At 36.0% G+C, this 27,170-nt stretch overlaps 4 protein-coding genes across 4 annotated transcripts; 2 read left to right on the top strand and 2 right to left on the bottom strand.

Moving 5' to 3' along the window:
* The first annotated feature begins 1,050 nt into the window (after positions 1–1,050).
* Positions 1,051–4,021, top strand: LOC142976888 (brachyurin-like). Its single transcript, XM_076120465.1, has 5 exons — positions 1,051–1,290; positions 1,672–1,945; positions 2,745–2,843; positions 3,214–3,407; positions 3,869–4,021. The coding sequence occupies exons 1-5, from the start codon at positions 1,090–1,092 to the stop codon at positions 3,974–3,976; spliced, it is 876 nt and encodes a 291-aa protein (XP_075976580.1). The 5' UTR covers positions 1,051–1,089; the 3' UTR covers positions 3,977–4,021.
* A 1,126-nt stretch (positions 4,022–5,147) lies between these two features.
* On the top strand, positions 5,148–7,884 carry LOC142976891 (brachyurin-like). Its single transcript, XM_076120469.1, has 5 exons — positions 5,148–5,365; positions 5,674–5,947; positions 6,218–6,316; positions 7,124–7,317; positions 7,690–7,884. The coding sequence occupies exons 1-5, from the start codon at positions 5,168–5,170 to the stop codon at positions 7,792–7,794; spliced, it is 870 nt and encodes a 289-aa protein (XP_075976584.1). The 5' UTR covers positions 5,148–5,167; the 3' UTR covers positions 7,795–7,884.
* Positions 7,885–10,657: 2,773 nt separating this feature from the next.
* On the bottom strand, positions 10,658–13,566 carry LOC142976893 (phytanoyl-CoA dioxygenase, peroxisomal-like). The gene is made up of 4 exons (XM_076120471.1): positions 13,259–13,566; positions 12,509–12,682; positions 12,082–12,249; positions 10,658–11,026 (listed from the first exon to the last, which is right to left on the bottom strand). The coding sequence occupies exons 1-4, from the start codon at positions 13,457–13,459 to the stop codon at positions 10,778–10,780; spliced, it is 792 nt and encodes a 263-aa protein (XP_075976586.1). The 5' UTR covers positions 13,460–13,566; the 3' UTR covers positions 10,658–10,777.
* A 5,736-nt stretch (positions 13,567–19,302) lies between these two features.
* Positions 19,303–27,068, bottom strand: LOC142977387 (transmembrane protease serine 9-like). Its single transcript, XM_076121265.1, has 11 exons — positions 26,861–27,068; positions 26,424–26,691; positions 26,247–26,345; positions 25,972–26,165; positions 24,145–24,238; positions 21,210–21,235; positions 20,787–20,999; positions 20,264–20,531; positions 20,078–20,176; positions 19,803–19,993; positions 19,303–19,452 (listed from the first exon to the last, which is right to left on the bottom strand). Exons 1-11 carry the CDS (start codon positions 27,062–27,064, stop codon positions 19,348–19,350), a joined length of 1,761 nt encoding a protein of 586 aa, XP_075977380.1. The 5' UTR covers positions 27,065–27,068; the 3' UTR covers positions 19,303–19,347.
* Positions 27,069–27,170: the final 102 nt, after the last annotated feature.

Here is a 27,170-nt window from a genome sequence, read left to right as displayed (position 1 = left end):
TGCTGTTCACAAATATTTTTTCAATATTTTATTTTACCTGTTTGTGTTCCTCTAGTCGTGATGGCCCAAGCAATTGCTTCATTGCTAATCTAACACTGAGATTAGGTCTGTATTGATTGTAATCTCTAAGGGCTATAACTACACAGAAAGGTATATATTATTGTAACCATGAGGAAAAAGCAGCCCGCTGTGTCTTAAAATACATTTATTGGCTTTTATCAGGTTATCATATTTTTAACGATGGCTTACTACCGTTTTTAGCAAAAACAATAAGCTTTTACGATACACAAAAAATATCAGTTTAATTATCAGTCAATATAAAATCTAAAAAAGAAAACAGAAAATTATATACCATGTATTATTGATCACCGAAATAACCAACGGTTATATGTTAAACTGCTTGTTTAAAAGTATGTACTCTGATGCTCATAGCTCAAAAGATTGCATTGATAGTTACCTGGCGTGGAAACCGCTGGTATCAGTGGTCACCAACCGGCATGACTGACAAAGCCTTTGTGCCTTAGCATAGAATAAAACTTCGCAATATGAATTTCTGTAAAAGGAATACTCTGCTAACATAGATAACAGTTTTTTTAACTCAAGTCAAGATCTAAAACTGTAAAAAACTTTTGCCGTTAAAATAGCAAAATAGTGTTCTATAAAATTTAAACAACAACACTGTGATTTAGGTCTGGCTATGATTTAGGTATCTTAGATAATTAATTGGGAAACCACAGTTATCAAAAGATTAATTTATCTTCTTTACAGATCTGTAGTAAATTAAAAAAACCCATGATTCACGATAAATATATGATAAAAATTTCCGACAAAATGGTCATTATGACACTACACACAAAGATATCGTAAGGTAATAGTTCAGATTAATGTACTATCTTCTTTCGGATAGAGAATTTTTACACGCAATACGTCACCATTTCAGTACTGCGGACGATTACGATTACAATCATGGTAATTTTAATCACGGTTACTCGTTAAATTATCTATGTAATCCGACCGCAATCTGTTAACAAATTACTATATATTTGAAACCTGTATTGGTATTTGGTATTCCGGGATTCATTAAACATCATGAAGGTGCTGATTGTTTTAGCTTTGGCGGCTGTTGCCTGCGCAAATGCCGTTCCTACGGCTGCAGGAACCCCTGGGTACAGTATCATTGAGAATCACTTGATCCCATTGGGTGAGAAGGTTCGCAAAGCAGAGGAAGAGTTGAGCAAAGGCAGGATCGCTGGAGGTATACCCTCTAACCTCGGAGAATTCCCCTACCAGGTCGGTACCAACTTTTTTCTTTCCTCACTTCAGTTTAAGTAATTAGAGTTTCTACTTTAATAAAAATCGACCAGAAGAAGACATCAAGACACTTTATATTTTACAAGCCGAACCGCGCGTCATCTCTCGCGAAGTAGTTTCATCATACAATTCAGCTGCTGAGGGGCTGATTATAGGTATAGGGTTAACCAAACTAAGTGGTCTTCGTTTGGTCAACTATATTCGGGCTAAATTCCTCATATCATTTCAATTGTTTTCAGTGAAAGCGTAAGAGACCGTCAGACATCTGACTTTCGTTATGTATCAGGATGGAATATAATATATGTTAAACCTGTTGTCACTTCAACAATCTTCTAAAGATTATTTATTATATTCTTTCAGGCTGGTCTTTTGGCTAACTTCATCGACGTCAACGGCACTGGTATCTGCGGTGGTTCCCTAGTGAGCTCCAACCGTGTGATCACTGCCGCCCACTGTTGGTTCGACGGCGTCCACCAAGCGTGGAGACTCACCGTTGTTCTCGGCTCCGTCACCATTTACTCCGGAGGCGTGAGGCAGCAGACCAGCGTGGTTGCCATGCACCCACAGTGGAACCCAGACCTTATTCGCGATGATGTCGCCGTGATTTACCTTCCGACCCCTGTTGCTTTCTCAAGTTAGTATTACCTTCTTATTATTTTATGCAGTTTCTTTGATAAATGTCTATAAATTGAATGAACTCAATTGCCATTGACATGTCACTTATAAATGCTAATACTTGATTTCATATAAGTTTGTTATCCATTGCACAACATTGCGATGTTTAAAAAATACTGTCAATACAATACTGTTGTATCTTTGGTAACGATCAGTCGTTGACACTGTTGATTGCGACAGTATAATAATAATACTTAATATTGTATAGAAACACGCTAAGCTTAAAAACCACCCTGTTTTTAAGCTGTAGCGCGTTTCTATACAATTATAGACAACTGGCCAGCTATCTTGAAACTTTGTTTGAAAAGCAAATTACCGTCCCTAGCGCCGTACGAATTGATTGTTAAGAATAGTAATTTAAGAACGAAAAATTTGCGTAGCGCGTAGCTGTAGCCCGATTCTGTACAGTCGGAACTACGGAGTATCGAGTGTGATATTTAAAATGTAAAAATAGTTCATACGGCGCCTGCCGCAGGCGTTGATCAGATTTTCATACAAGACAATAGTGGCAGAGAATAGCGCTATTGAATATCTACATTAAACTGATCCCTGACAGTTTGTAGAAAAGTGAAGAACCATTTTTTATTGAATAATTTTAAAATATTTGATCAAAGACTACACTGTCTTTCGTAGTTTATCGTAATAAAAACCTCTATTTAAAAATACATTCCAGTACATATTCCACCTTCATTTAAACGTGGAATATAACTAATATACTATAACAACTATTATAACAAAACAATCTCTTTTGGTTACAGGCACCATTTCTCCTATTGCCTTGCCGAGCGGTAACGAGCTGAGCCAGAACTTTGCTGGTGCCAGCGCTATTGCTTCTGGCTTTGGATTGACCGGTGATGGTACGTACTAATAAATTAGTAACGAAAATTCTACTAGATAGCTATTTGAATCGCGAGTGTAAATCCCGCGATTTTCGCGAGGAAATATATGTACCTCGTACCATAAATGTATGCAATGTGACATACAATGTGTGTTAGGTAATTCTTCTTTGTAGGACAAAAATTTATCATAATTTATACGAAAGATCTGACTTGAAATAGAATCAAAGACTAAAATAAAATAATTAAAAGTAACTATGAATAAACTACGTCCTCACAAACTCTAACTTTTAGAATAGTAGAAGGAAGTAACACAGAGGATTTTATATGAAACACATTCAGGTCACTTGAAATTCAAAAGTATCGTTTAATTTTTTTCCTTTAATTCCAGGTGCTGAAATCACTATTGAACAGTTCCTCAGCCACGTAACATTGAACGTGCTGCCTCATCGTACTTGCTCGTTCGCCTTCCCCTTTGTATTCCAGAGCTCCAACATCTGCACAAGCGGAGCTGGTGGTGTGAGCACTTGCAGAGGTGACTCTGGTGGTCCTCTTGTTGTCAACAGCAATGGCAGACGTATCTTGGTAAGTTTAAAACATTATCGTTTTTGTGTACGCTTCTTGATCTATGTTCTGCGGCTCATCATTGCCTATGGATACAGATCTATTGACTAGTGCTAATACAAAGCTAACAGGTGAAGATGAAGGCACTGGAATTAAAATTTTTTTTTGAAATTTATACTAAAGCAAAAGTTTGTCGGATTTCCAACTAAAAATGTCATATATCGTCGCATACGTGGAGAACAGAACTGAACTGAAGAACTCTGCCTCTGCCCATTGATTGGCGATTCTCAACTGCTATCTTATACCGACAACCGGAGAGCTATCGAATTTCTTGTATGAAATGATCAGCGCCTCTAGCGGGCGCCATAGGATCAATTTTTGAAGTACATTTTAAATGTCACCTTCACGTGACCCGGTAGTACCGACTGTACAGAATTCGGCTTAAATTGGATCTTATCTAAAATTTGAATGTTTGTTTACAGATTGGAGTGACATCCTTCGGTCTTGCCTTCGGTTGCGAGCTCGGCTACCCCGCCGTCTTCGCTCGCACTACCTCATACATCAACTTCTTCAATCAGCACATCGCTTAAGTTAATATTTAATTATCGTTTACAAATAAATCTGATGTTTAATAATTTAATTGTTTTACTTGTACACTCTTTTTTAATTTTTTTGATACTTGATAGCTATTATTATAGTATAGTGGCAAAACGAGACACAAAAACATTATATTGAAAATAGTTATTAACGCCATCTAGCGACAAACCGTTGAATAAGTAAGTTCTGCATCGTGTTAGCAAATGTGTAATTAAATATGCTTGAAATTTAGATAAGATAGGTACTTTACAAAATACAAACAGTTACCTACTTTCAGCCCAAGGTCTACAAGACCTCATTCTTTTGCTTGGTGAGAAGCTCTTTCCCCTGAATCGAATGATCGCATTTTGTAATGAAATGTGATAACTTTGATATACCTAGATCATAGTGTTGGTCTTACAAAAAGGTCAGGTGTGTAGTACTGTAACTCGTATCCGGCGGTCCTGTATGATAAGATGTATGGATGTGAGGCAAAGGAAGTTTGTAAGGATAGTACCAAGTGGCGTTTCTGGTCTCCCCTCGTAAAAAGGCGTAATTGTATGTATGCAAGTATGTGATTATTTTGATATAGAAACCACTCCAACGTTTTCTTGTAGTTTGTTGTTTGTCGTATGGTAAGTGGTCAACCTAGTGTCAAAGTTGTTCAAGCCGCCCGGGAGGCCTTTGACGTAGCTTAACGACTGTTATCTTAGTAGACAACAACCGGGACGACTTTTAATGTGCCCTCCGAAGCACGGAGACGCCCAGTTCTAATACCACTATGCGGTCAGCCATCTATGGAATGACCGCACCAATAGTTGCTTAACCCACAGATCGTTTACCGACCGGTGAGCGCAACTGGCTGTGGACCTTTCTTGTAGTAACAGTATAATATATGATGTTTTATTTAATATCACTAAAAACCAAATAAAGTTTGGGGTTATTGTTTAGATCATAGATAAAAAGAAATATTTCGTCACTGAGCAGAATAGTTTTATCGTTCAAAATGAATTACGTAGTGTACGTAAAAAATACGCTAGAGGACAAATTAGTTTGTCAACAATTACTTATTATCATTATGATCATTAACGTATCGTTTTAATCAGGTAACAGTGTATTATCTACCTAATTTATACGCAATCTGTTAACGATTTGATATAAATATGGGATTAAGAACAGATTTTTTACTTGTGAATTTCAACATCATGAGGGTGCTTATCGTTCTAGCTTTGGTGGCTTCGGCTTGCGCAAACCTTGTGCCCTTTGCCAACAGCCCTGGGTACAGTATTATTGAGAATCATTTAATCCCTTTGGGTGACAAGATTCACAAAGCTGAGGAAGAATGGAGCCAAAACAGGATTGCTGGAGGTATGCCCTCTAACCTCGGCGAATTCCCCTACCAGGTAGGTGTTTAGTTTTTTTTTACTCCAAATCCACCTTTTTTGACCTCAATTATTTTTTTTAAAGACCAGTCTTGTGTCGCGTAGACTTTTCAAACATACAAACGACGGACACACAAAGCACAACCAGACCCGAAATAAATATTTGTGGATGACACAAATAATTGTTTCGTGCGGAAATCGAACCCACGACCTCCTAATTTAATGGTAACAATGTGGCGACCTAAACCACTGCGCAACGGAAGCATTCGATCGAATTAAAGCCAGAATACTGATATTTGCACAGATTCAAAGGCTGTTTTATCTTTCAGGCCGGTCTTCTAGCTAACTTCCAAAACATCGAAGGTACTGGTGTCTGCGGTGGTTCCCTAGTCACTGCTAACCGTGTGATCACCGCTGCCCACTGTTGGTTTGACGGCACCCACCAAGCGTGGAGGTTCACCGTTGTACTCGGCTCAGTCACCCTCTTCTCTGGAGGCGTTAGGCAAGAGACCAGCGTTGTTGCCATGCACCCGAGGTGGATGCCCCGCCTTCTACGTAACGACGTTGCCGTGATCTACCTGCCATCCTCCGTCACATTCTCTGGTTTGTTGTTTTTTTTTGTACGTGCGTAATGTATTGTGTGGTGATTACCAAAATGTGAAAGATTAGATTAGTCTAATTGATCGCTGATTTTCTGATTTTCTCTGTTTTGGGTACAAGCCAATTATAACTGTTTACGTCCAGACTTAAACATTTATTTGCCGTATTAAAGAAATACCTGTGCAGCTCGAAGTTAAACTCAATTTTCCTATTTGTATATCAAAGTTCTTTTTGTAAAGTAAATATATTATTATATTTTTATTTTGTCCACAGCTACCATCTCTCCAATTGCTTTGCCCTCTGGTTCTCAACTGTCTGAAACCTTCGAAGGACAAAGTGCTGTTGCTTCTGGATTTGGATTGACCGGTGACAGTAAGTAAATTACCTCGGAACAATGTTCTAAGTTTGTGTGTGCAATTGAGTTTCAATCACCAACGTCACTGTAGAAGGTCACAAACCTTAGAATTCCCTAGCATCACGAATTCATCATCACGTAGCTTTCTATAAGTCATAGTTTAAGTGCAGTCACAGATAAAAAGAACAAATCGTATTTTTCAATAGCAGCATGTGCCACAAAAACGAATAATGCAGTTATAAAAACGATTAAGAATGGTATTAAAAAATAATAAATCCTAGTGATGATTTTTGTTCATTCATATAGGTATTTCTTACTATACGATTGATTTTAATAACAATCAATTATAGGACTTATCTATATGTACTGAATTACTATCATAATAAACAACACGTGAAGAATAATCACCGGATGTGATTTGTTTTTTGGTGACGTTACAGTTCACACGAAAATAAGCATAGGTACTGAGCGTATCTGTACCTATCTATGACTTAATTATTCAGCTAGTCTTTAAATTTAAAATAAATATATTTAAACAAATTAATAAATATAATTTGACAAGCATCTGTTAACACGCAGCAAGGCTACTTAAAACGTTATCATATAATGCCAAGTTCATTCAACATTTTAAAACACTCGAAGCCAGCTTCCTGTCTTATTGAAGTCAGGACATTTCCCTTTCTTCATTAACTTGTCCCAAATTAGGATTAACAATGATAAAAATAAGATGATGTGTGTCTGTAAATACAAGATTATTTAAAACAAAATATGACAACAACAACAAAAAACGTATCTAATTGTCTTATTTGCTTTTCATTTTCCAGATGCTTCAATCACGGTCAACCAGTTCCTCAGCCACGTCACTTTGAGCGTCCTCTCGCAGCGTGCTTGCACCACTGCCTTTGGCGGTGTGACGCAGGAGTCCAACATCTGCACAAGTGGTTTGGGCGGTACCAGCACCTGCAGAGGAGACTCTGGTGGTCCCCTGGCTGTTAATCGTGATGGCAGACGTGTTCTGGTGAGTGTTAATCTTTTTAGTACTATGTTCTTTTTATTTTGCTTGCTGCCTTTACGGCTTGCCGTACACGATATTTTGAAGGGAAAAGCTTCTCACCACAACTGGTTATCATAAGTCAATCCTAATACTAAAGGTTTATACCATACCATACCTCTAGAACTTTTAATAATTTGTCATGCAAAAAACTGCGTTATTTCATTTCTCTATAAAGTGATTTTCTGGCCCTAAAATTGGTCAGACACGTCGCAAACTGATATTGTCAGCAATAAAATTCGAGAACCCTAAAACTAGTGAGGATTTTAAATGATTGGGAAATTCGCGATCAGTAGCCTCTTGAAAGAAATCTAAAATATTGTTATTCTTTGTTTTCAGATCGGTATCACTTCCTTCGGTATTGCTTTCGGTTGCGAGATTGGTTTCCCCGCTGCCTTCGCTCGTACCACCTCCTTCATGGACTTCTTCAACCAGCACTTATAAGCGTATTATGATTAAAAGAGCAGAAGAATTGTAAATAATCGTTGTATCTATGGATTTGTTCGTCTGCGATAAATAAATGTAAGAAATTAATTTGTATTTTTTCTACAACTACTCCTATAGAAAATATTACAACAGTATTTTAATTGCGGAAAGACAAAATGTACAGACCAAAAAACAAGTGATTCTAATTCTGTGCTAATAGTAAAATGCTCACTCAATTGCACGTACAAGACAAATAGTAGATATTTAGCTGCAAATAAACAACTTTTTAAAAAGGCGCTAGTTAGAAACGTTAAGTAGTTTAGTTGTATGTTTCTGATGTTCTAAATCACTTGCTCCCAGGTTGAAAATCCTACGTATCTTCTGTTCAGTAGTTCGTATAAACTAAAGATGTACATTTATAGAAAGAAAAGTTATTTTTTTAGTGACATTTCATAAAATCCGGTAATCTATCAGGAGCTACTTCAGGCCAGAGTTTTATGTTGTGGGCGAACTTGACATAGAAAAAAGCACAGTTAATATTTCCATAGCTTTATTTGTAAAAAAAGTGCAAATTATTAAGTATTGTAATTACATTGTAAATTATAGGCGTATAAAATGTTTTAAAACCGCATATTTTGCTGGTGATTAACAGTTTGTAATAGCTTATAAGGCCTACTTATAAACATTATAAAACATGTATGCAAACATAGACTAAACAAATAATTTACTATATTGTCAGGCGCTTTTTATTTTTCTCCTTCAGTATTTTTTCTGCAAATTTAAGTTAGACATAATACCTATGTTCAACCTGCTTTGTTATGCATAAATTATGACTCATAAAGTTTTGATACATAAAATCGACAGTAATTTAATAAATAACATAATATGTCAATATTGAGGTCTGATATACCCTTGCAGTCCGGGGAAGAGAGTTGGGATTTTCGTTAAGGAAACTCTAACTAGCACGCAGTGTGTTAACGTGCCGAGGAATGGACACAATAGGTTGCTCCTTATTACATGGGACCAAAAACGTGAAGGTCCGAAACGTTGCTATTGTTTAATATACATTCGTAAATGTATTAGTTTTATAAGATAATGACAGTTAAATAAGCTAAAGTAATAATCTATCAACTCCATCATACCTACATGCTGCAGTCAATATTTTAACCTTTAAAAAGTACTTTGTTTTCAATCCATAACTTTCGAATATTCTTGATTTACAAGCCAATGATCCTATGTAAAAATTCAGTGACTGACGTTAATACAGAACTCAAAGTCGCAACAAATTAATTGTATTTCGCAGTACTAGGTACCTACTTTCAAAACGATTTAAGATCAAAATAATGATTGCGCGTATTTTGCAGATAATCACCAATTAACTAGCTTACAACGTGATGTGATATTTAAATCAATGATGTAATCAGCTGTACGGCACAAGATACACGTATTAAATTTAAAACTGCGAATAATCTAAGGAAATATTACGCACGCGCGAATAATTCTACCTATTTTTTATAATGGTATTAATTCGATGATTAGTGTATGATAAACAAAGCATTAAAGATATTAACCTAACTACTTATCAAATGATTAGTGCCTGGTAGTATATACATATATTGGTATGTAAGTAGGTACATAGGAGTCACTACATACTAAACTTCGTGCAGAAAAAGTCGTAGATGTATAATAAATAAATTGAACCCATTAGTGTCCCACTTCTGGGCAAGGGTCTCCTCCCGGAATGAGGGACGGGTTAGGCCTTGAGTCCACCACGCTGGCCAACAACAAATTTTAGGCATGCAGGGTTTCCTCACGATGTTTTCCTTCACCGTTAGAACAAGTGATAAATATTTTAATACACACATAACCAACTTCGAAAATTCTTCTTCACTTCACTTTATTGGTGTGTTGCCTCGGATTCGAACGGAAGGTGCCAACTTAAACCACTCGGCTATCACTGCTTAATATTGTTACCTATAATTAATTACATTGAACGATAAGAATTACCAAGATATTGTTGCCGGTGGTGGCAAATTAATGCCTTGTAATAACAATGCAAAGAAGATTATGGTATTGACGTAGTTAAACAAAATAAGGTTATTTTAGCAGAAATAAATATACGACAGTTTGTAGTTTTCTATTACTAAGCGAAATAAAGCTAAAATGATGCACGAAATTGAGTTAGGATACTAAATCAGAAACAATATTTAGGTAGTAGCTGACCCGCGGAGAGAATGGGTCAAGATTTTCCCCGTTTTTGTAACATTTTTTATTGCTACTCAGCTCCTATTGTCTATAGCCTTCCTCGATAAATGGACTTTCTAACACTGAAATAATTTTTCAAATCGGACCAGTAGTTATTGATAATAGCGCGTTCAAACAAACAAACAAACTCTTCAGCTTTATAATATTAGTATAGATTTTATTATCAGTTGAACCGCGCGACTATTTTTGTCTGTTAAAATCAAAAAGAAAGATATTTAGAAAGATAGCGGCTCTAACAAAAAAATTACTAGTTTTCAAACAAATCAGTAGAACTTTTTAGCTGTGAAAGCGAAACAGACAAACAGACAGAAATCTGCGTTACGTATGTTAACTAGTATTGACGAACCAGTAGTCATTAAATTCCAGATAAATCGTTATAATCATAATTTTATCTGTAAACAGAAGCAATTACATGTAAATTTTACAATCCGTAATTCCTTGTATTATCTTGTGATAATATAAATCGGAGCTAAAGATTATAAGCATGTGCCTAACTAGATTGAGTCGAATACAAAAACCTAAAGCTGAAGTCTAATTTTCTACCGTGAAATATGTCTTAAACTACAAAATACTCTGACATTTAACGAAATAACCTCTTCAAATTAAACAAACAATATCATTTTGCAACGATTGAAATTTTTGTTTATTTATTCGAGTTATAAAAATATTCTTCCTTTTGGAGGCGGTCAAATGTATGACTTTCCTTAATAGGAGGTAAGTTTTATATGTGAAATTATTATTCGAATCGTTTAGAAATAGCGGCATCCTTCTCCAAGTTTGCGCCTCTAACCATCAGTCCGTATCCCGGTTGCTGCCTCTGGTTGCCTTTAGGTTTGTCATCGGCTGAAGCGAACTGTGCAAGGAACATGCGTCTCGGCCGATCAGAATTGTTCAAAGAACTGCCGTGAACTAAGAGGTATGAGAAAATGACGATGTCTCCGCGTTCTGCGATAACTGGTGTTGCTTTCTCGAGGGGAAACTTTTTCTGTAAAAAAAATTTAGGTATAGGCTGTGTTAGCTGCATTTGACATTAGTACAGTAAACCTGTAGCTCAATTTTCTACCAATGTCGACTACCGACAACCGGATAGCTATTGAGAAAATTGCGTAAAAAAAATTGATCAGCACCTCTAGCGGTCTGCGTAGGAACTATTTTGGCAGTGCATTTTAAATGTCAAACTCTGGACAGTATCTACGGTAGAGAATTGCGCTACTGGGTATTAAACGGCTTGGAATCAGTTCTCGAGGAATGCAATTTATTGAGTTTTTCTGTTGATATTTAAAGATAAATATTTTATAGTTGCTATAATTCAAATAAATTAATGTACACAACGATTTACCTTTACATTGAAGTAAACCTACAAAGTATGATACAAGAAACGACGGTCATTGAATTCAATTTTTCACCAAGAACATTGTTAGAATTCGGTTTCAATTTCACTTTCCCGTAACGAGGGTCTCGAACGAATTTATTATGTTACCTACCAGTTTTCTAAATAATAAACGTATTTGTCTCTAAGGCCTTTTGTCTAGGGTCTAAGTTTGTAAATAATAAATGAGTATGGAGGCTTAAGTGTTTCTTCTTATTATTTCAGCTGCTAGGAGATGAAAATGTTTAGGTCAGTAATGGATATATATGAAGATTTATTATTCCTTTATTTTTCATACAGGGGCATTATTTTACCTTAAACATTAATTATAAATACAATAACTCTTAATTGTAATACTAAAATATGTTGACTGATCGTTTGCTGGGTTCTTTTTAGCTTACTTATAAAACTTATTGTTAGCTGTCTTTTAACTACCAAAACTACTAATATTATAAATGGGAAAGTTTGTGTGTATGTAGGGATGTTTGTCACTCTTTTACGCAAATACTACTGAATCGATTACGATGAAATTTGGCATGTAGGTAGCTGAAGACTCAGAATAACACATAGGCTTTTTATCCCGGAGTTCCCGTGGGATCGGGATTTACCCGGGAAGGGTTTCTACGCGGACGAAGTCGCGGACGGCCTCTAGTTAATAATAAATAGCTTACCTGGTCAACGTAATGGAAATTACTTTCTCTTTGGCCGACGTCTTCTTGAGGGCCTAGTTTGTGAGACCCGGGGTATACGAAGAGTCCACCATTCTCAGGATTAGCAGCGTCTAAGTGCAGAAACACTGCTACCATCGAATCTTTCTCGTAAGGGAAGTAATGGTAATCCTAGAATTAAATAAAATGGAATTGGAAAACATGGATTATTAGCAGATAATAGACTAATTGGCAAACAAAAGAACGCTTTTTAACAATGAAGACAAAGGAAAAGACTGTTTGCTGAGCGCAAAAAATTCAACAGAAAAGATGATATACCTAAGAAAACTGTGTGGTATTTTTAATACACCCAATTTAAATATTGTAAACCAATATTTACGATTGTCTTGGGTCTCTAATCTCAGCAAACTTTACTTTATTCTATAGGTACCTGATGCATAGGATATGCAGCTCCTTTCTCAGGTGGTTTAAAATGTGCCTTCGTGTGATGTAACAAAATATTTTCAGTTCCCATCACATCTTCTAAAGCGTCTAGTATATTGTCGTTGTACAATAATTTCCCGAATACCGCGTGATGATGTTGTAAGTTGTGCACTCCTTTTACCTATACAAAAATGAAGGATATTGTAGGCAAACCTGGAGAAAAAGCTAGTGCTTACTTTAAACATAATATAATTAATTCATATACTATTAATTATCTAAATCTGTTTTATCTGGTTGACGATTATTATCAAAGGCAGCCTCATTAATAATTTTTCAAGACGTGAAATGATTATAAGATAAGTTTTTATCTATATAACAAGATGTATGGATGTGAATGAAGCAAGGAAATTTTGTAGGGGTTGTAGCAAGTGGCGTTCTTTCATCTCTACTTACTCATAATGGAAAATTCTAACTTGTGACTTTATGTATGTATGTAGTTTTGTTGCGCTCACCGGTCGGTAAACGATCTGTGCGTTAAGCAACCGATGGCGCGTTCATTCCATAAATGGGTGACCGCATAGTGGTATTTGAGCTGGGCGTCTCCGTGCTTCGGAGACGTAAAAAGTTGGTTCCGGCTGTTGTCTGCTAAGATAACAGTCGTTTAGCCATGTCAAAGGCCTTTCGGGCGGCTTGAACAACTTTGACTCTAGGTTGACCACTAACCATACGACAAACAAACAAACATAAAATAACTTACCGTGTATGGACTGTTACTTTTCCTATTATCCTTATTCTTTCCAACCCATGAGTTCTCCATCGTTTCCAGGTTTTTTCTTTTAAACAACTTGTCATATTCGTCTATCACTTGCGACAATTCCTTTTCAGAGAGCAAATTCTTCAATAAAATATACCCGTTGTCTTTGTAAAATTGTTTCTGTTCTGCTGTAAGGCGTACCATGGTTCTAAATTACTATATATTTACAGCAACTATTTTAATAATGTTATGCATCAGAATCAGATCTACAATGACGGAAAATACTCCACAGTAAACTTGTTTATATTCTCTTATTTTCTATTGGAAAGGTCAGCGTGATATAAAATGGATTTAATATGCAACAACTTATCTTACAATATGTTTACTTATACAGGATGTAGTCATTGGGAGTTAACATACTTTTGAATTTAGTACCTGCTTGTTCTTAGCCTTATTTAAGTCAATTTTGCAATTCAGATGTAATTAAAATGATTTCATATACATTTTACTTTTGTGATAAATTTTGTAGCATTGACGTTGAGAAAATGTCACTATGTTAACACCCTGTAATATTTGTTTTTAACAACACTGCGATCAGGGTCAAAATTACTATACGGTGATTATATTTAGAAAATATACTTATTAAAGTTATGTTGCAGTGTTGTGTTGGTTTTCTTTTCATGCCTAGTGCCTTCTGATAGCCCAAAAATATTATATAGTCGAGATTTTCATGACTGAAAAAATAGTTTTCCATTCGTAGGAACTTTCAACTATATGATTCGGCACAGTGCGGTCTAATTATATCACTTCCTTGTGTGCTTTATCTTTCAGATATATTTAATATAAGAACGAAATTTGTATGAGTTATCCATACTAATATTAATTATAAATGCGAAAGTAACTCTGTCTGTCTGTCTGTCTGTCTGCTACTCAATCACGCCTAAACTACTGAACCAATTTGCATGGAATTTGGTATGGAGATATTTTGGTACCCGAGAAAGGACATAGGCTATATATCATCACACTACGACCAAAAGGAGCAGAATACCAGTAATTAATGTTACAAAAACGGGGAAAAATTTCACCCATTCTCTCATATTGGACGCAAACGAAGTTGCGCGGGTCAGCTAGTCTGATATAATTTAACAGAAACTGTAGCTGTGATTCTCTACAGTCTGACGAATATCGAGACTTTGAAATTTACATTGTTCTGTAAAAATAGTTTCTACGGCGCCCACTCGAGGCGCAGATCTGATTTTAATTCAAAATTTCTCGATAGTTGTTGATAGTCAAAAGTTGTACGGAATCGGTGAAACTGACTGTCTTCTGCTCTACCTCATCATGACTCTTGTTTTTAATCAGTGTGTTAATTACTGTGTGAAAAAATAACATTAAATCTTTGCTAATATAGTGATAACACACTATCTATTCTTCGTGACGTTTCTTGTTGATTAGTAGTTGTTGTTTAGTAGTAACACAAATCTTACAATATGCCGTGCATAATTGGTCAGAGGCTATCGTTTTAATCAGTATAAACATACTAACGGAATACTCCAATAAAAACAATAAAGACACTTATTATTATGTAAATATTATACAAATTGTATATACAGGAATTTTAATAATTTTTTTGGTATGATATAGGATATGATTTTAAATAGGTATTTTACATTATGGATTATAGCTATTCATTTGGTTAGTAATTCAAATAATTTAAAGACTGGGCACTATTTGCGATGCAATAAACCCAGAGATAGTATGAAAGAATTTTTGCACAAGTTCATACTACGAAATTAATAGAAACCTGTTTCAAATACCATCTTTAACATTCGGAGTATTTTTTCTCTTTATCTACGATTTTCTTTTATTCCTTCTTGCCTTGTTCATAGCTTTTGTGACTCTAGTCAATAATTCTGTGGATCGTATTCTATAAATGTATGTGTTAGTATAGTATTGTTTGTTGGTTATTTGAGCTGGTATTTACGTTTAACCTCGGTCGGTGATGTCGTAGAACAATGAGGTTTGATTGGCTCGCTCCCGGCGCGACAACGACGGGCAGGCCTTGTTAACGTCCGTCACCTAACTGACTATGACAACGTGGATGTACGAACCACTACATAGAATAATGTATAGGCTCGATAGCTTTCGTGTCTACCACAACGACTTGCGCTATGCTGGGAGGTTTGGAACAAAAAGTAAATTTGAAGTTATAATTTGAATTTTATAAATACCTAATCTTTATTGTACATTGAAGACTAATCATATGATTAGTCTTCAATCTGTCTGTATGTAACTGTATGTAAAATAAAATATATACACACAGATAATACAGACACAAATAAATTAATTTACTTTGAATTATCAAAATCAAATAAAAGTTAGAATTGGTATGATATATATTACATTTCTTGCTTAAATGACATTTAAGTAGATATAGTACAGTAAGAATGCAGGTAAATTATTATACATGATAATAATATGTACCGTACATATTATTATCATGTTGTTATAAACGTGACTCACTTGCTAGCTCTTCTCATAAGACTGTACTCTTTTATAACCTAGTTATTTTCAGTAATTGTAACGACTAAAAAAGTAAATTAGAAACATTTGAGAAGGTAGGTACAAAATGAAGCAAGTTAATATCCAAAATTTTGTAATGATTCTAAGATTTCACACATTATCTGTAGCCTCAGAAATTTTTTACTCACCGAGACGATGAAACATCACTATATTTGTATGTGATAACGCGTCTGTCGATGATCATGATCGATGGCTTCTAATTAACACCAACACCTATATAATAATAATAATCAGTGCATAGTTACAAACAAATGGAATCAGCTCCAATATCGTAGTTGCAATGACAAGTGATTGATGACGTATCGATTACAAAGTGCATATCCGTGTTCTCGCGATTTTTGACGGACAGTTCGCCCGTATTCGATTGTTGAAACAAACTGTTTTTCAGAATTTAGATTCTGAAACATAGTTTGTGATAAATGGTTAATGGGACATGGCCTATAATTTTTTTTATTGTCTTAACATTTTTGAAACATTCACAAACTCCATAATTACTTCCGCGTGGTTTTACTGTAATTAGACCTTTATGCACTACGAAAATAAATTAATGATAAAATATTTCAGACGACTGTATCTGGGCATTGTTCTGTGAAAAAAGTATAATTAAAAGCTTTAATCACTGTAAACTTTTGTAAATATTATTTGAAGAGTGTTATTTAACATTCGATTAAATAAATACTCGCTATATTAACTTTAGGTTATCCAAAATTATATCATAATAATCTACTTCCTTTTATAACAGATCACTTAAATACCATGACATGATGTTTACACAAAAATAGCACACAAATAAAAGTAAAGCAATTCAATATTTAGAGGCACTTCCTTATCGAGAACCGATTTATATAATGGAAAAGCTATTGTGTGATTGAGTTACCCTAACGTCAAAACGATAAGGACATAACAAAATGTATAAGAAAATAACATAATTCTATTATATATAAACGATATTACCCTCCCACGTCTTGGGATAGGCAATACGGACAATTTAATAAGTACATTATTAAATATTGTTAGAGGAAGTCTGGAGTGCGTCTATTTCAGTCGCACTTATTGAAATTCCGTATTGTTTCATCTCAATTTTCTAGTGAACGGCAACGGGGCCGCATGTTACTGACGTTTAATAAACTTGCACGCCGGATTATAGAGTTTACGGTGATACGTTTTTGAAGACTACGAGCGAACGATCGAGGTACTTTACCCAATAAGCGTATTTGTTTTTATATTATGATCATGAACCGTATTACTGAGTTTTGTTTACTGTACCGGGAAATGATTATACGATTTGCTTAGTATGATTTGTCTCGCCGTAAGTCAGTCAGTCTAGTAATTTTAAAGTAATCTATGTATGGTATTGACTTTGTTGTACCTAACTTGCATTATCCTTACGTTATTCGAGAAGATAATTATATTTATCGAATTCTAAATGTGTGTTATCAAAAATGCTATCTCTATCCGGTCATTTACAAAAAGTTAGATAATGCGATTTGTGGAGAGAAACATTAATGATATTTTAGTGTATACTTTTCTTAGAAGATTTTTAAATTTTCAATGAATGCGGAAAGAAATAATTTCTGTGACTACTGTTTCTACAATAGAGAGAAAGTTACAGAATGTTTGGAGTCTATCGATATATGACTGAATATTGCTAATAAATTGTATTGAAACATTCCATTGGTTTATGTTAGGATACTAGCGTCAAGATACATTTCCGTAGTACAGTAAATGACGTGCATACGTCAAGTTCACGGGCGGAGTAGACTCTCGATGTCTACGAATCCCGTCGTCTATAAACTCTCGTTCAAATTTTGCTACGAACTGCTACGAACTGTAGCGGATACATCCCTCCTAAGTTTTCTGTATTCCTGGTACTTGAAAGCTAGAACAATTTATTTTCTTTTTGATTAATTTGAGTAAACGGCTTAGCTTTTGTTGTCTCAATTAATTCAGATGTACTCTAGAATTATTAAATAATGATTATAAAATAAACGGCTCTTTTCTATATGTAATTACGTTAAAGTGGGCTATACGAGTTCCTTTTTTATTATAAGAAGACAAGGAACATAAATGCTGTTCGCTGAACGATTAGTAGCTCTCGATCGACTAGCACAAAGTCTTGTTGCGTTTAATTAGTGAAATCTAAGGCTTTTCTTTGTCGAGAGTGAGCAATGTGAGCATACGGTGTTAAGTCGGTATTAGTCGGCACACCGACCAACGCCGCACGGCAATTATCGCGCTAATTAAATTTACGCTGTGTTATGACTAATTTATTCCATAACAACAACTCTCCACTTAAAAACTAGACCTAGGTGTTAAAAAGACGCTCATAGTTTTTAGGCCTCGATATTCTGGCTATATTTTTTTCTTACAAAAGCCTCTAGGTTTTTACTCAAACAATTACGTGACATTGGTTTGTGAAAATAATTATAATGTGAATTTATCACTACTGCAAAAAACAAATTTGTAGAGTAGAGAGATATATTTGTAATTAATTTGTTGCAGAATGCTTAGACTTATAAAATTACAAAAAGTATGCTGTAGAGAAAAGCAATACTATTCAAAAGCATTGTAATATTGACGTTTGCTAGTCTAGGGTTTCATAAAAAAAGAGTCAGTGAAATTAATTGATTGAAAAAAAAACCAAATATAGGCAAATAGACAGAAAATACCCACACTCTATCCTATCTCAATTTTTTGTTTGCCGTGATGTCTGTAGTTCGTAAAGCCAACAATTTGGCATAGCAAGGTTTTATGGCAATTTCAAATGTTGCTTCATTTTAGCGGCGCTGGAGTAGTGACGAGGCAATGATGACGCTACGTTATACGTTGATTCTAATTGGCGTCGGTGTTCGACGGCGTCGGGCCGTGTGGTATGAGCCGATTTGACGTCAGCGAGTGCTAACGAATGCACTCACGAGTATTTTGTTTACAACCCCTGGCCGTGTAACGTAAATCAAATTATTTCGACTTTTTCATAGCTTGGACTCTAACTTCAGACTGGGTTGGCCGCTAATTTAGTTGTGGAACAGCATTTTTATTCTCGAGTTTGATTAACACTTTTAAAACTTAATTTAATATTATGATGTAGCCATTGCCTGTCGACTTACACATAAGATAAGTCCAAATAATATATTTATATTGTTTTGATTTATCTGATATATAAGGTTTTATTTAGTTAATTAGTTTATGAATTTTACGCTTCGGAGCTGCTAATGAGTATTACTTATCATACTTAAACAATCGTCGTAACTTTGGCTTAAATATTGATATTAATAATATTTGTAAACTTTTAAAAGCTAACTTATTTTTTTTAAACCATGACTCGTTTCATCTGTTCGGAGAGAGGGAGGGTTAGGCTTTGAGCCCACTACGCTGGCTAAGTCATTATGGCTAATAAGGGAAACAAAGTGATGGCATTCTAATTCCCCAAAATAATATTAGAGCAATAAAATAAAACTATAGCATTATTAAGTGGTAATGACGTATAATTATATATTTGGTGAAACTTTTTACAACTGACTACGGATCCAGGAATCGAAAGATGTAACTCTGACGAAAGCGGCGGGAGCGCCCACTTGGCAACCACGAGCAGAGCCGAATGATGTCAAACCGATCTGTAAAACAAAAAACACAGTTATAAATTATACAAATTAAGAAATTTTCGTCGCCAAGCATTATTTGTTACTAACATATACAGTTACACAAAACTTATTAGATTAATTCAGGCGAATATTTGATTCGTTCGCATAAAAAACAAAATATATTAACGACTCATGATTAAATCTGTGATTATGACAATAAATAGTACAATCAATTACACTAAGTTAATCTGCATCCGTTCTTACCTGTAATCGTGTAATCCTTTTATACAAAGATAAATTAATTTTAGTTCGTTTCAGAGAACTAGGAATCGGCTAATACCTAACTTATAGAAACCTAAGAAATGGTGGTAAATAACACATACCAGGAGAGGTCCGTTTCTCTGGATGACCAGGGGGCCACCGGAGTCACCGCGGCACGTGCTCTGGGCATTAGCTCCGCTGGTGCAGAGGTTTGAAGACTGGAGAATCAGAGGGAAGGAGGAGAAGCAGGCTGAGTTGGTGATCACTTGCAAGTTGACCCAGCTCAAGAACTGGTTGGTGGTAATTTGAGCATCTAAAAATATAAACATAAGTTAGTAAGAAGAATTTAAAAATGTTTAAAATGGGTATGCTCTAAGGACGAGAAAAAAAATCTTACTGTCTCCAGTTAATCCGAAACCGCTAGCGGTGGCAGTTGCACCAGCGAAGTTTTCGTTGAGCTGGCTTCCGCTTGGCAGATTGACGGGAGCGATGGTGTCTGTAAATAACAAAAATATCATTAAATATGAGAAATGTCGAAGATATCAGGAACAGTGACTCACACGAGATTGATATGATTACTTACTGGAGAAGCCAACAGCTGAAGGCAGGATAATCATAGCAATGTCATTACGGATAAGACTGGGAGTCCAGCTGCCGTGCATGTTAACCTGAGAAGTTTGGATTCTAGAGCCGCCAGAGAAGAGAAGAGTTGAGCCAAGAACAACGGTGAACCTCCATGCCTGGTTCTGACCGTCAAACCAACAGTGGGCAGCGGTGAGGACCCTTCTGGCGTTAACCAGGGCACCTCCACATACACCCTGACCACCAGAGAAGTCGGCAATTAAGCCAGCCTGAAATAAAAGGATCGATATTAAATTCTGTCACTCATTAACTTTAGCATATACAATCTAAATCCTACAATGAAATTACTAACGAATTAATTTATTTGCCTTTCTAACCCCCGGTTTCTGAGTAATTTCAGCGGAAGGTTACCTATTCAATTGCGTTTTTATATATGAGTTTCAAAGCTATTGAATAGATAAAGTAACTAAATGTAACTCAGAAACCGGCGGTAAATCGTATTAATCTTAAAAATATGAGGGTACCTGGTAGGGGAACTGGCCAAGGTTAGCAGCTTGTCCACCGGTAATCCTGGATTCGGCTTCACGGATCTGGTTGGCCAAAGGCAGACCAACTTTGGTGAGATAGCCATAGGCGGTGTTGTCCTCCAAGTCGATCACATCTTCAATGTTGATGCTCTTTGAGGCGACGACGGCCACCAACGCCAGGAAACACACGGTCAATTTCATGTTGCTCAACTTTTAGTAGGCTAGTTGCGAAATAAACCTGGTCAATGTTTTATTTATATAGATTCGATATCTTGCTTTGATAAATCTCGATTACTAATCTTGTATTAATTAGGAGTTCGTTATACATCTGAAATGGAAATCGGACATTACAGAAAATTACTATAAAATGCTGAAAGCACTGGAAATTAATTATTTTGGTAGTTACTTTGTTCACCTTACCTTTATTAAGTTTTTAGTAAATTTTGCTATAAAAAGTAACTTATATTCTAATAACTGTAATATCATAGGAATAATAAACTCGAACTTATGATGAAGTTTTGAAGAATAATTCACGGTGATTGAAAAATAAAAGTTACAATAAAAGTAAAAAGGTTAGGTATGTTTTCCTTTGAGAAAAAATACTCAGATAGATTCTAGGCATATTCATCTGTTTTTTAACGGGCTGTATGCAGACATATCGACGTAACTATTTTTGACACTTTAACCGCAACACAAAGACCAGAAGTCAATCAGAGTATCGATAAATAGTAACGATAAGTAAATACTTAATTTACGATAAAACTGGGTTTTTCCAGATACAACAAAATTATACATTCAGACTGTTACTGTAATGATTTTAAAGAATCACTATGAAAACGGCAAATCAAATATCCACAGGGAGTGCGCATTATGTTTTATTGCATTGTGAAGTAGTTTTGCTTTATGCCGGCTCCACACCTTGGCCCTAATATAGGCATTCGCTCTCGCCCCAATGTTGATACCAATGCCATTTTCAAGAGCCACACGTTGGATAAATAGCGTTGAGGCCTATATTGGGGCCAACGAGTGGAGCCGGCGTTAGAATATAAGAAACGCAGTTGTTATTAGTTAGAATTTAAGCATTTCGCACTTTTCAATTTAACTTTTGATATAAGTCAACAATAAATACATAGTGATTGTAAGATAACTTTGAAGTTAATGAACTTTATTATCTTCATTATATACATATATTTCCTGACTTTTTAGCACGGCCTTGAGTCCACCACGCTGGCCAATTGCTGGTTGGGTAAAACTTATTACAAGTGAGATATTAGTTTCAGGTACCTAAATAGGTAGGCTAGGTTATTCAAGATTTTAGTTTTAGTTTACGATTTATCACAGAGGCAGTTATCAATCATCATCAAGAGGCAATAACAATGTTTCAACTTGTTAAATTCTTACTCCGGTCAATTTAGACATTTGACCCACGACAAATTCAGGGGAAGCTGAAAATTCTTAAAATTGTTTAAATTATAATTATAAACATTGTCTTAAAAGTCCCAACCGATCCCATGTAAGGAAAAAATTTTAGCGGGGTAATAAGGTCCAAAAAATGAGTTTTTCGCGATTTTCTTGAAAACGGTAAGTTTTATCGCAAAATTACCCCAGACATAATTTGTAGATCAGGGAATTTCCTATAAAAAAGGTATCAATAATTTTTTCCCTAAAAGCCACCGCTTCTGAGATATAACGATGCAAAACCTCTGGAAAAGGATTATGTATTGAGAACCATTCCAAAAGTTTTCGTAAGTCTTTAGCATCTTTTTTTACTCGTGAATCACTTGCATCAACATGCTGCTCGGTCGTATCCATCCTAACATTAGCCAGATCTTCTAATTTTTCACAAACTGTATTCATTGCATGCATACTATAAACCCATTTACTTATGACACTCTGTTTTGTGCTTCTTCCTCGAGCAATACCTCCATCTGTCTTCATAGCTTTCATCATAGACTGCTCAATTACCATGTCCGTTGAAGTGCCACAGCTTAATTTGTCTGAACGTCTCACAGTGAAGAATCCTTCTGAAATTTTTTTATAGACTTCAGGATCTATGAAATTATCTAATTGTAGCATATCCTGCAAGTATAGGTGTGCAGACTTAGCATACGGAAAATGTCCAGACGCGTGAAAGTAAGGAAGCATTTCTTTGACGCAGTTTAAATGAGCTTTCCAATCCCCCATACGTTCAGCTCTTAAAAACTCTTTAAGAATTGAAACCATATAAAAATATTGAATCCAAAGTTTCGCTGTTGGTCCTCGTTCCTCATAATCCTTAAGTTTTTGATTCAGTTTATTAAGTAAAGCTCCAGATATTTCATCATTTTCAATTTCAGTGTATGAAAAAATTTTATCTTCTATATTTTCGATATTAATTATTAAATCAGCATCCATGATGTCATCGATTTCAACTTCTTTTAATATTATAATTGCTAAAGCAAGTTGAAGTAGTGTATGAGTGTATTATGACGCTCGCAATTTTTTGCATCGTTATATCTCAGAAGCGGAGGCTTTTAGGGAAAAAATTATTGATACCTTTTTTATAGGAAATTCCCTGATCTACAAATTATGTTTGGGGTAATTTTGCGATAAAACTTACCGTTTTCAAGAAAATCGCGAAAAACTCATTTTTTGGACCTTATTACCCCGCTAAAATTTTTTCCTTACATGGGATCGGTTGGGACTTTTAAGACAATGTTTATAATTATAATTTAAACAATTTTAAGAATTTTCAGCTTCCCCTGAATTTGTCGTGGGTTTACTGATTTTTTAGTCTAATTTGACCGGACTATCTATTGTTTGAAAAAATGAAAAATATAGTTAAACCAGCTTTATGTAACCAAAGGTCTTTTAACCGTTGATTGCAAAACAAGTCATTTGAATGTACAGTTCAAGTGAATGAAACAGTATTTTTTAAAATTAGACTTGATCATAGATACCGTGTGCAAAGATAAAGGAGAAACGATACAAGCAGGAAAGATTAATTAAATAATACTCTTATTAGTAGGTAAAAGGAAATGAATATGACGTGATTGATTTCTTAGTGATAATACTATTACCTACTGTTGACAATGCGTACTTACCATTTAACATAGTTTTTCGATAAATTCAAAGCTTGTAATTTGATTGGTTATCGGCCTTCTAGGAAAATGTATAGTGAAAGGTTATTTACTTAGTTCAATACATACCTTAATTACTTCAGATATCGCCAAAAGAAATTGAAGTAAGTATATCGAACTAAGCAAATAACTTTTAAAACATTAAATAAGATTTTTTATGGATGTTAGAAAGAGCAAACTAGTTAGCTTTTTACAATATCAATTTTATTTGTCACTTTGTATTTTTTAAAGCTGACCACGGATCCAAGAATCGTAGGAAGTAACTCTGACGAAAGCGGCAGGAGCGCCAATCTGGCAACCACGGGCAGAGCCGAAGGATGTCAAACCAATCTGTTAAACAATAAATTTATAAATAATTGATATAATATGCTTGGTAGAAATTAACAGAATGAACATAGTTCCGATACTTTTGTTCTTTCTGTAACTGTCTGTTCAGATCCTTAGGGCTTGTATTTATTTTGATGAATTTTTATTTTTGTAAATTAATTAAATGCATTTAAAATAAACTTTTCTACTATATGGTAAATATCTTAGAAACACTCGAATTTTACTCAATTTAAGAAAAAATATTTAATAAGAGTAAGGAGATCATCCACGCTCCATACATTTTTGGGCCTTTTTTCAAAGTGCCGGCCAACAAAAAAAAGTGGCATGTATCGATAAAGCTAGCCATTTGAAACAATAGTTAGTATGGCACGAAACCGGTAGGATCGCTTTAAACCGAGTTATACAGGTTTGAAGATTCATAATAGTCAAACATTTATTCATTTCTGAAAGTGCTGTGAAACATAAAATAATGATTGATTTTGCTAGAATTAAGTATCTAAAGCAAACGACCACTCTGAAGTTGATTTAAGGTCGTAAGCACACGTATCAACTCGGAAACGGGTCGTCACCGTATCAACTCGAGATCATCAGTATTATTTGTATGTAATTCCCTACTGTACCACACTTATCGGAATCGTTATGTCATCGCCCCGGCTCACGACGATGGGAGTGGTGCGTATGCGCATTATGCATACACCAGCACCCAGGGTGGAGTGCGGGACTATGTGCAAATTCCGATAGAAGGGCGGGCATACCTTCTAAACCGCAACATGTGTCCTCATAACAAGGGCCCTCATCACAAATGGTGCCCGATGCACAAAATATTGTTCCACATGCCGATGAGTCGGACATAACAACCCAACGGCAACACTCTAGATGACCTCTTACCTAGACGATAGTTTGTTAGTTGCACACAATCGAGGGTGCGGCCCCTTGGGTTCGCTAAGGGAGGATGCGCTGACCTTGCGCTAGTCGCCAGTGACCAGTCCAGTGGCGACGCATTGAGAAGCCGGGGGAATCAAACTCGCACCCAAGGGGCCGCACCCTCGATTGTGTGCAACTAACAAACCATTATCTAGGTAAGAGGTCATCTAGAGTGTTGCCGTTGGGTTGTTATGTCCGACTCATCGGCATGTGGAACAATATTTTGTGCATCGGGCACCATTTGTGATGAGGGCCCTTGTTATGAGGACACATGTTGCGGTTTAGAAGGTATGCCCACAATTCTATCGGAATTTGCACGTAGCCCCGCACTCCACCCTGGGTGCTGGTGTATGCATAATGTGCATACGAACCACTCCCATGGTCATGAGCCGGGGTGATCACATAACGATTCCGATAAGTGTGTTACAGTAGGGAATTACATACAAATAATACTGATGATCTCGAGTTGATACGGTGACGACCCGTTTCCGAGTTGATACGTGTGCTTACGACCTTAAATCAACTTCAGAGTGGTCATTTGCTTTAGATAGTTAATTCTAGCAAAATCAATCATTATTTTTTGTTTCACAGCACTTTCAGAAATGAATTAATGTTTGAATATTATGAATCTTCAAACCTGTATAACTCGGTTCAAAGCGATCCTACCGGTTTCGTGCCATACTAACTATTGTTTCAAATGGCTAGCTCTATCGATACATGCCACTTTTTTTTGTTGGCCGGCACTTTGAAAAAAGGCCCAAAATGGATGATCTCCTTTAGTAAATAATCTAGCAATTGATCTTTATACATACCAAAAGAGGGTTTCCATTTCTGGTGATAACAAGTGGACCACCGGAGTCTCCTCGGCAAGTGCTCTGGCCGTTAGCTCCGCTGGTGCAGAGGTTGGTGGGTTGCAGATTCAGAGGGAAGGAGCGCATGCACACGCCATTAGTGATGACTGGCACGACGACCCATCTCAGAGATTGGGAAAGTGTGATTTGGCTATCTGCGAGAAGAACACTCATTAGTTGTTTCAGTTGCTTGCATTTTTTACGGTCTACAATCTGATATTAAAATAAGATCTTACTGTCGCCTGTCAAGCCGAAGCCGCTGGCGGTTGCGCTTTCACCGACAAAGTTTTCGTTGAGTTGGCTTCCAGAGGGCAGATTGACGGGTCTGATGTTATCTGTACACAAATATAACAATAAGTTATTCATAATATTCCGGCATTATTAAATTGTAAAGTAATGTATTAATTACTAACTGTTGAAGCTGACAGCGTTATTCAGCCTAATCATAGCAATATCGTCACGGATAAGGTTTGGGTTCCAGCTTGCGTGCATGACAACTGATCTGGTTGTTTGTCTGTTACCACCAGAAAACAGGGTGGTTGAGCCGAGAACAACAATGAACTCTTCGGCTTGGTTAACACCATCAAACCAGCAGTGGGCAGCGGTAAGTACTCTGTGTGCATTGACTAGAGCACCTCCACATACTCCTTGACCTTGACGGAAATTGGCAATAAGGCCAGCCTGAGAACAGATGAGGGAATTTTAGATGTATGTAAATAATCTTAAGCTCGGATACCAAGAGCAAGCAGAATTACTGTTTGCTACTTGCTACAATTTCAGATGTGCAAGGTTAACTTGAAATATTTGTGGTGATTCTTTTGTACTATAAAGGTAGTAATTTTTATGTTACCTGGTAGGGAAATTGGCCCAGAGACGCGCCGGAGCCACCAGCAATCCTGGATTCGAATTGACGGATCTCGTTAGCCAACGGTAGCCCAACTTTTGTTAGGTATCCGTATGCGGTATTATCTTCAAAGTCGATGACGTCTTCAAGATTGATGCTTTTGGAGGCCACAGCGGCAACCAAAGCGAAGAGAATCACTGCCAGTTTCATGATCGTTAATTTGAACAGACTAGTTGAAGATGCTACGAAGTGTCTTTGTATTTATAAGAAGTTTTTCGCAGATAATTCCGGTATCTATAAGTGATTAGGATATAAT

This window comes from Anticarsia gemmatalis, chromosome 12 (genome assembly GCF_050436995.1).
Source record: "Anticarsia gemmatalis isolate Benzon Research Colony breed Stoneville strain chromosome 12, ilAntGemm2 primary, whole genome shotgun sequence".
In the NCBI taxonomy this organism is placed as follows: domain Eukaryota; kingdom Metazoa; phylum Arthropoda; class Insecta; order Lepidoptera; family Erebidae; genus Anticarsia; species Anticarsia gemmatalis.
This window is presented reverse-complemented; position numbering and strand designations above follow the sequence as displayed.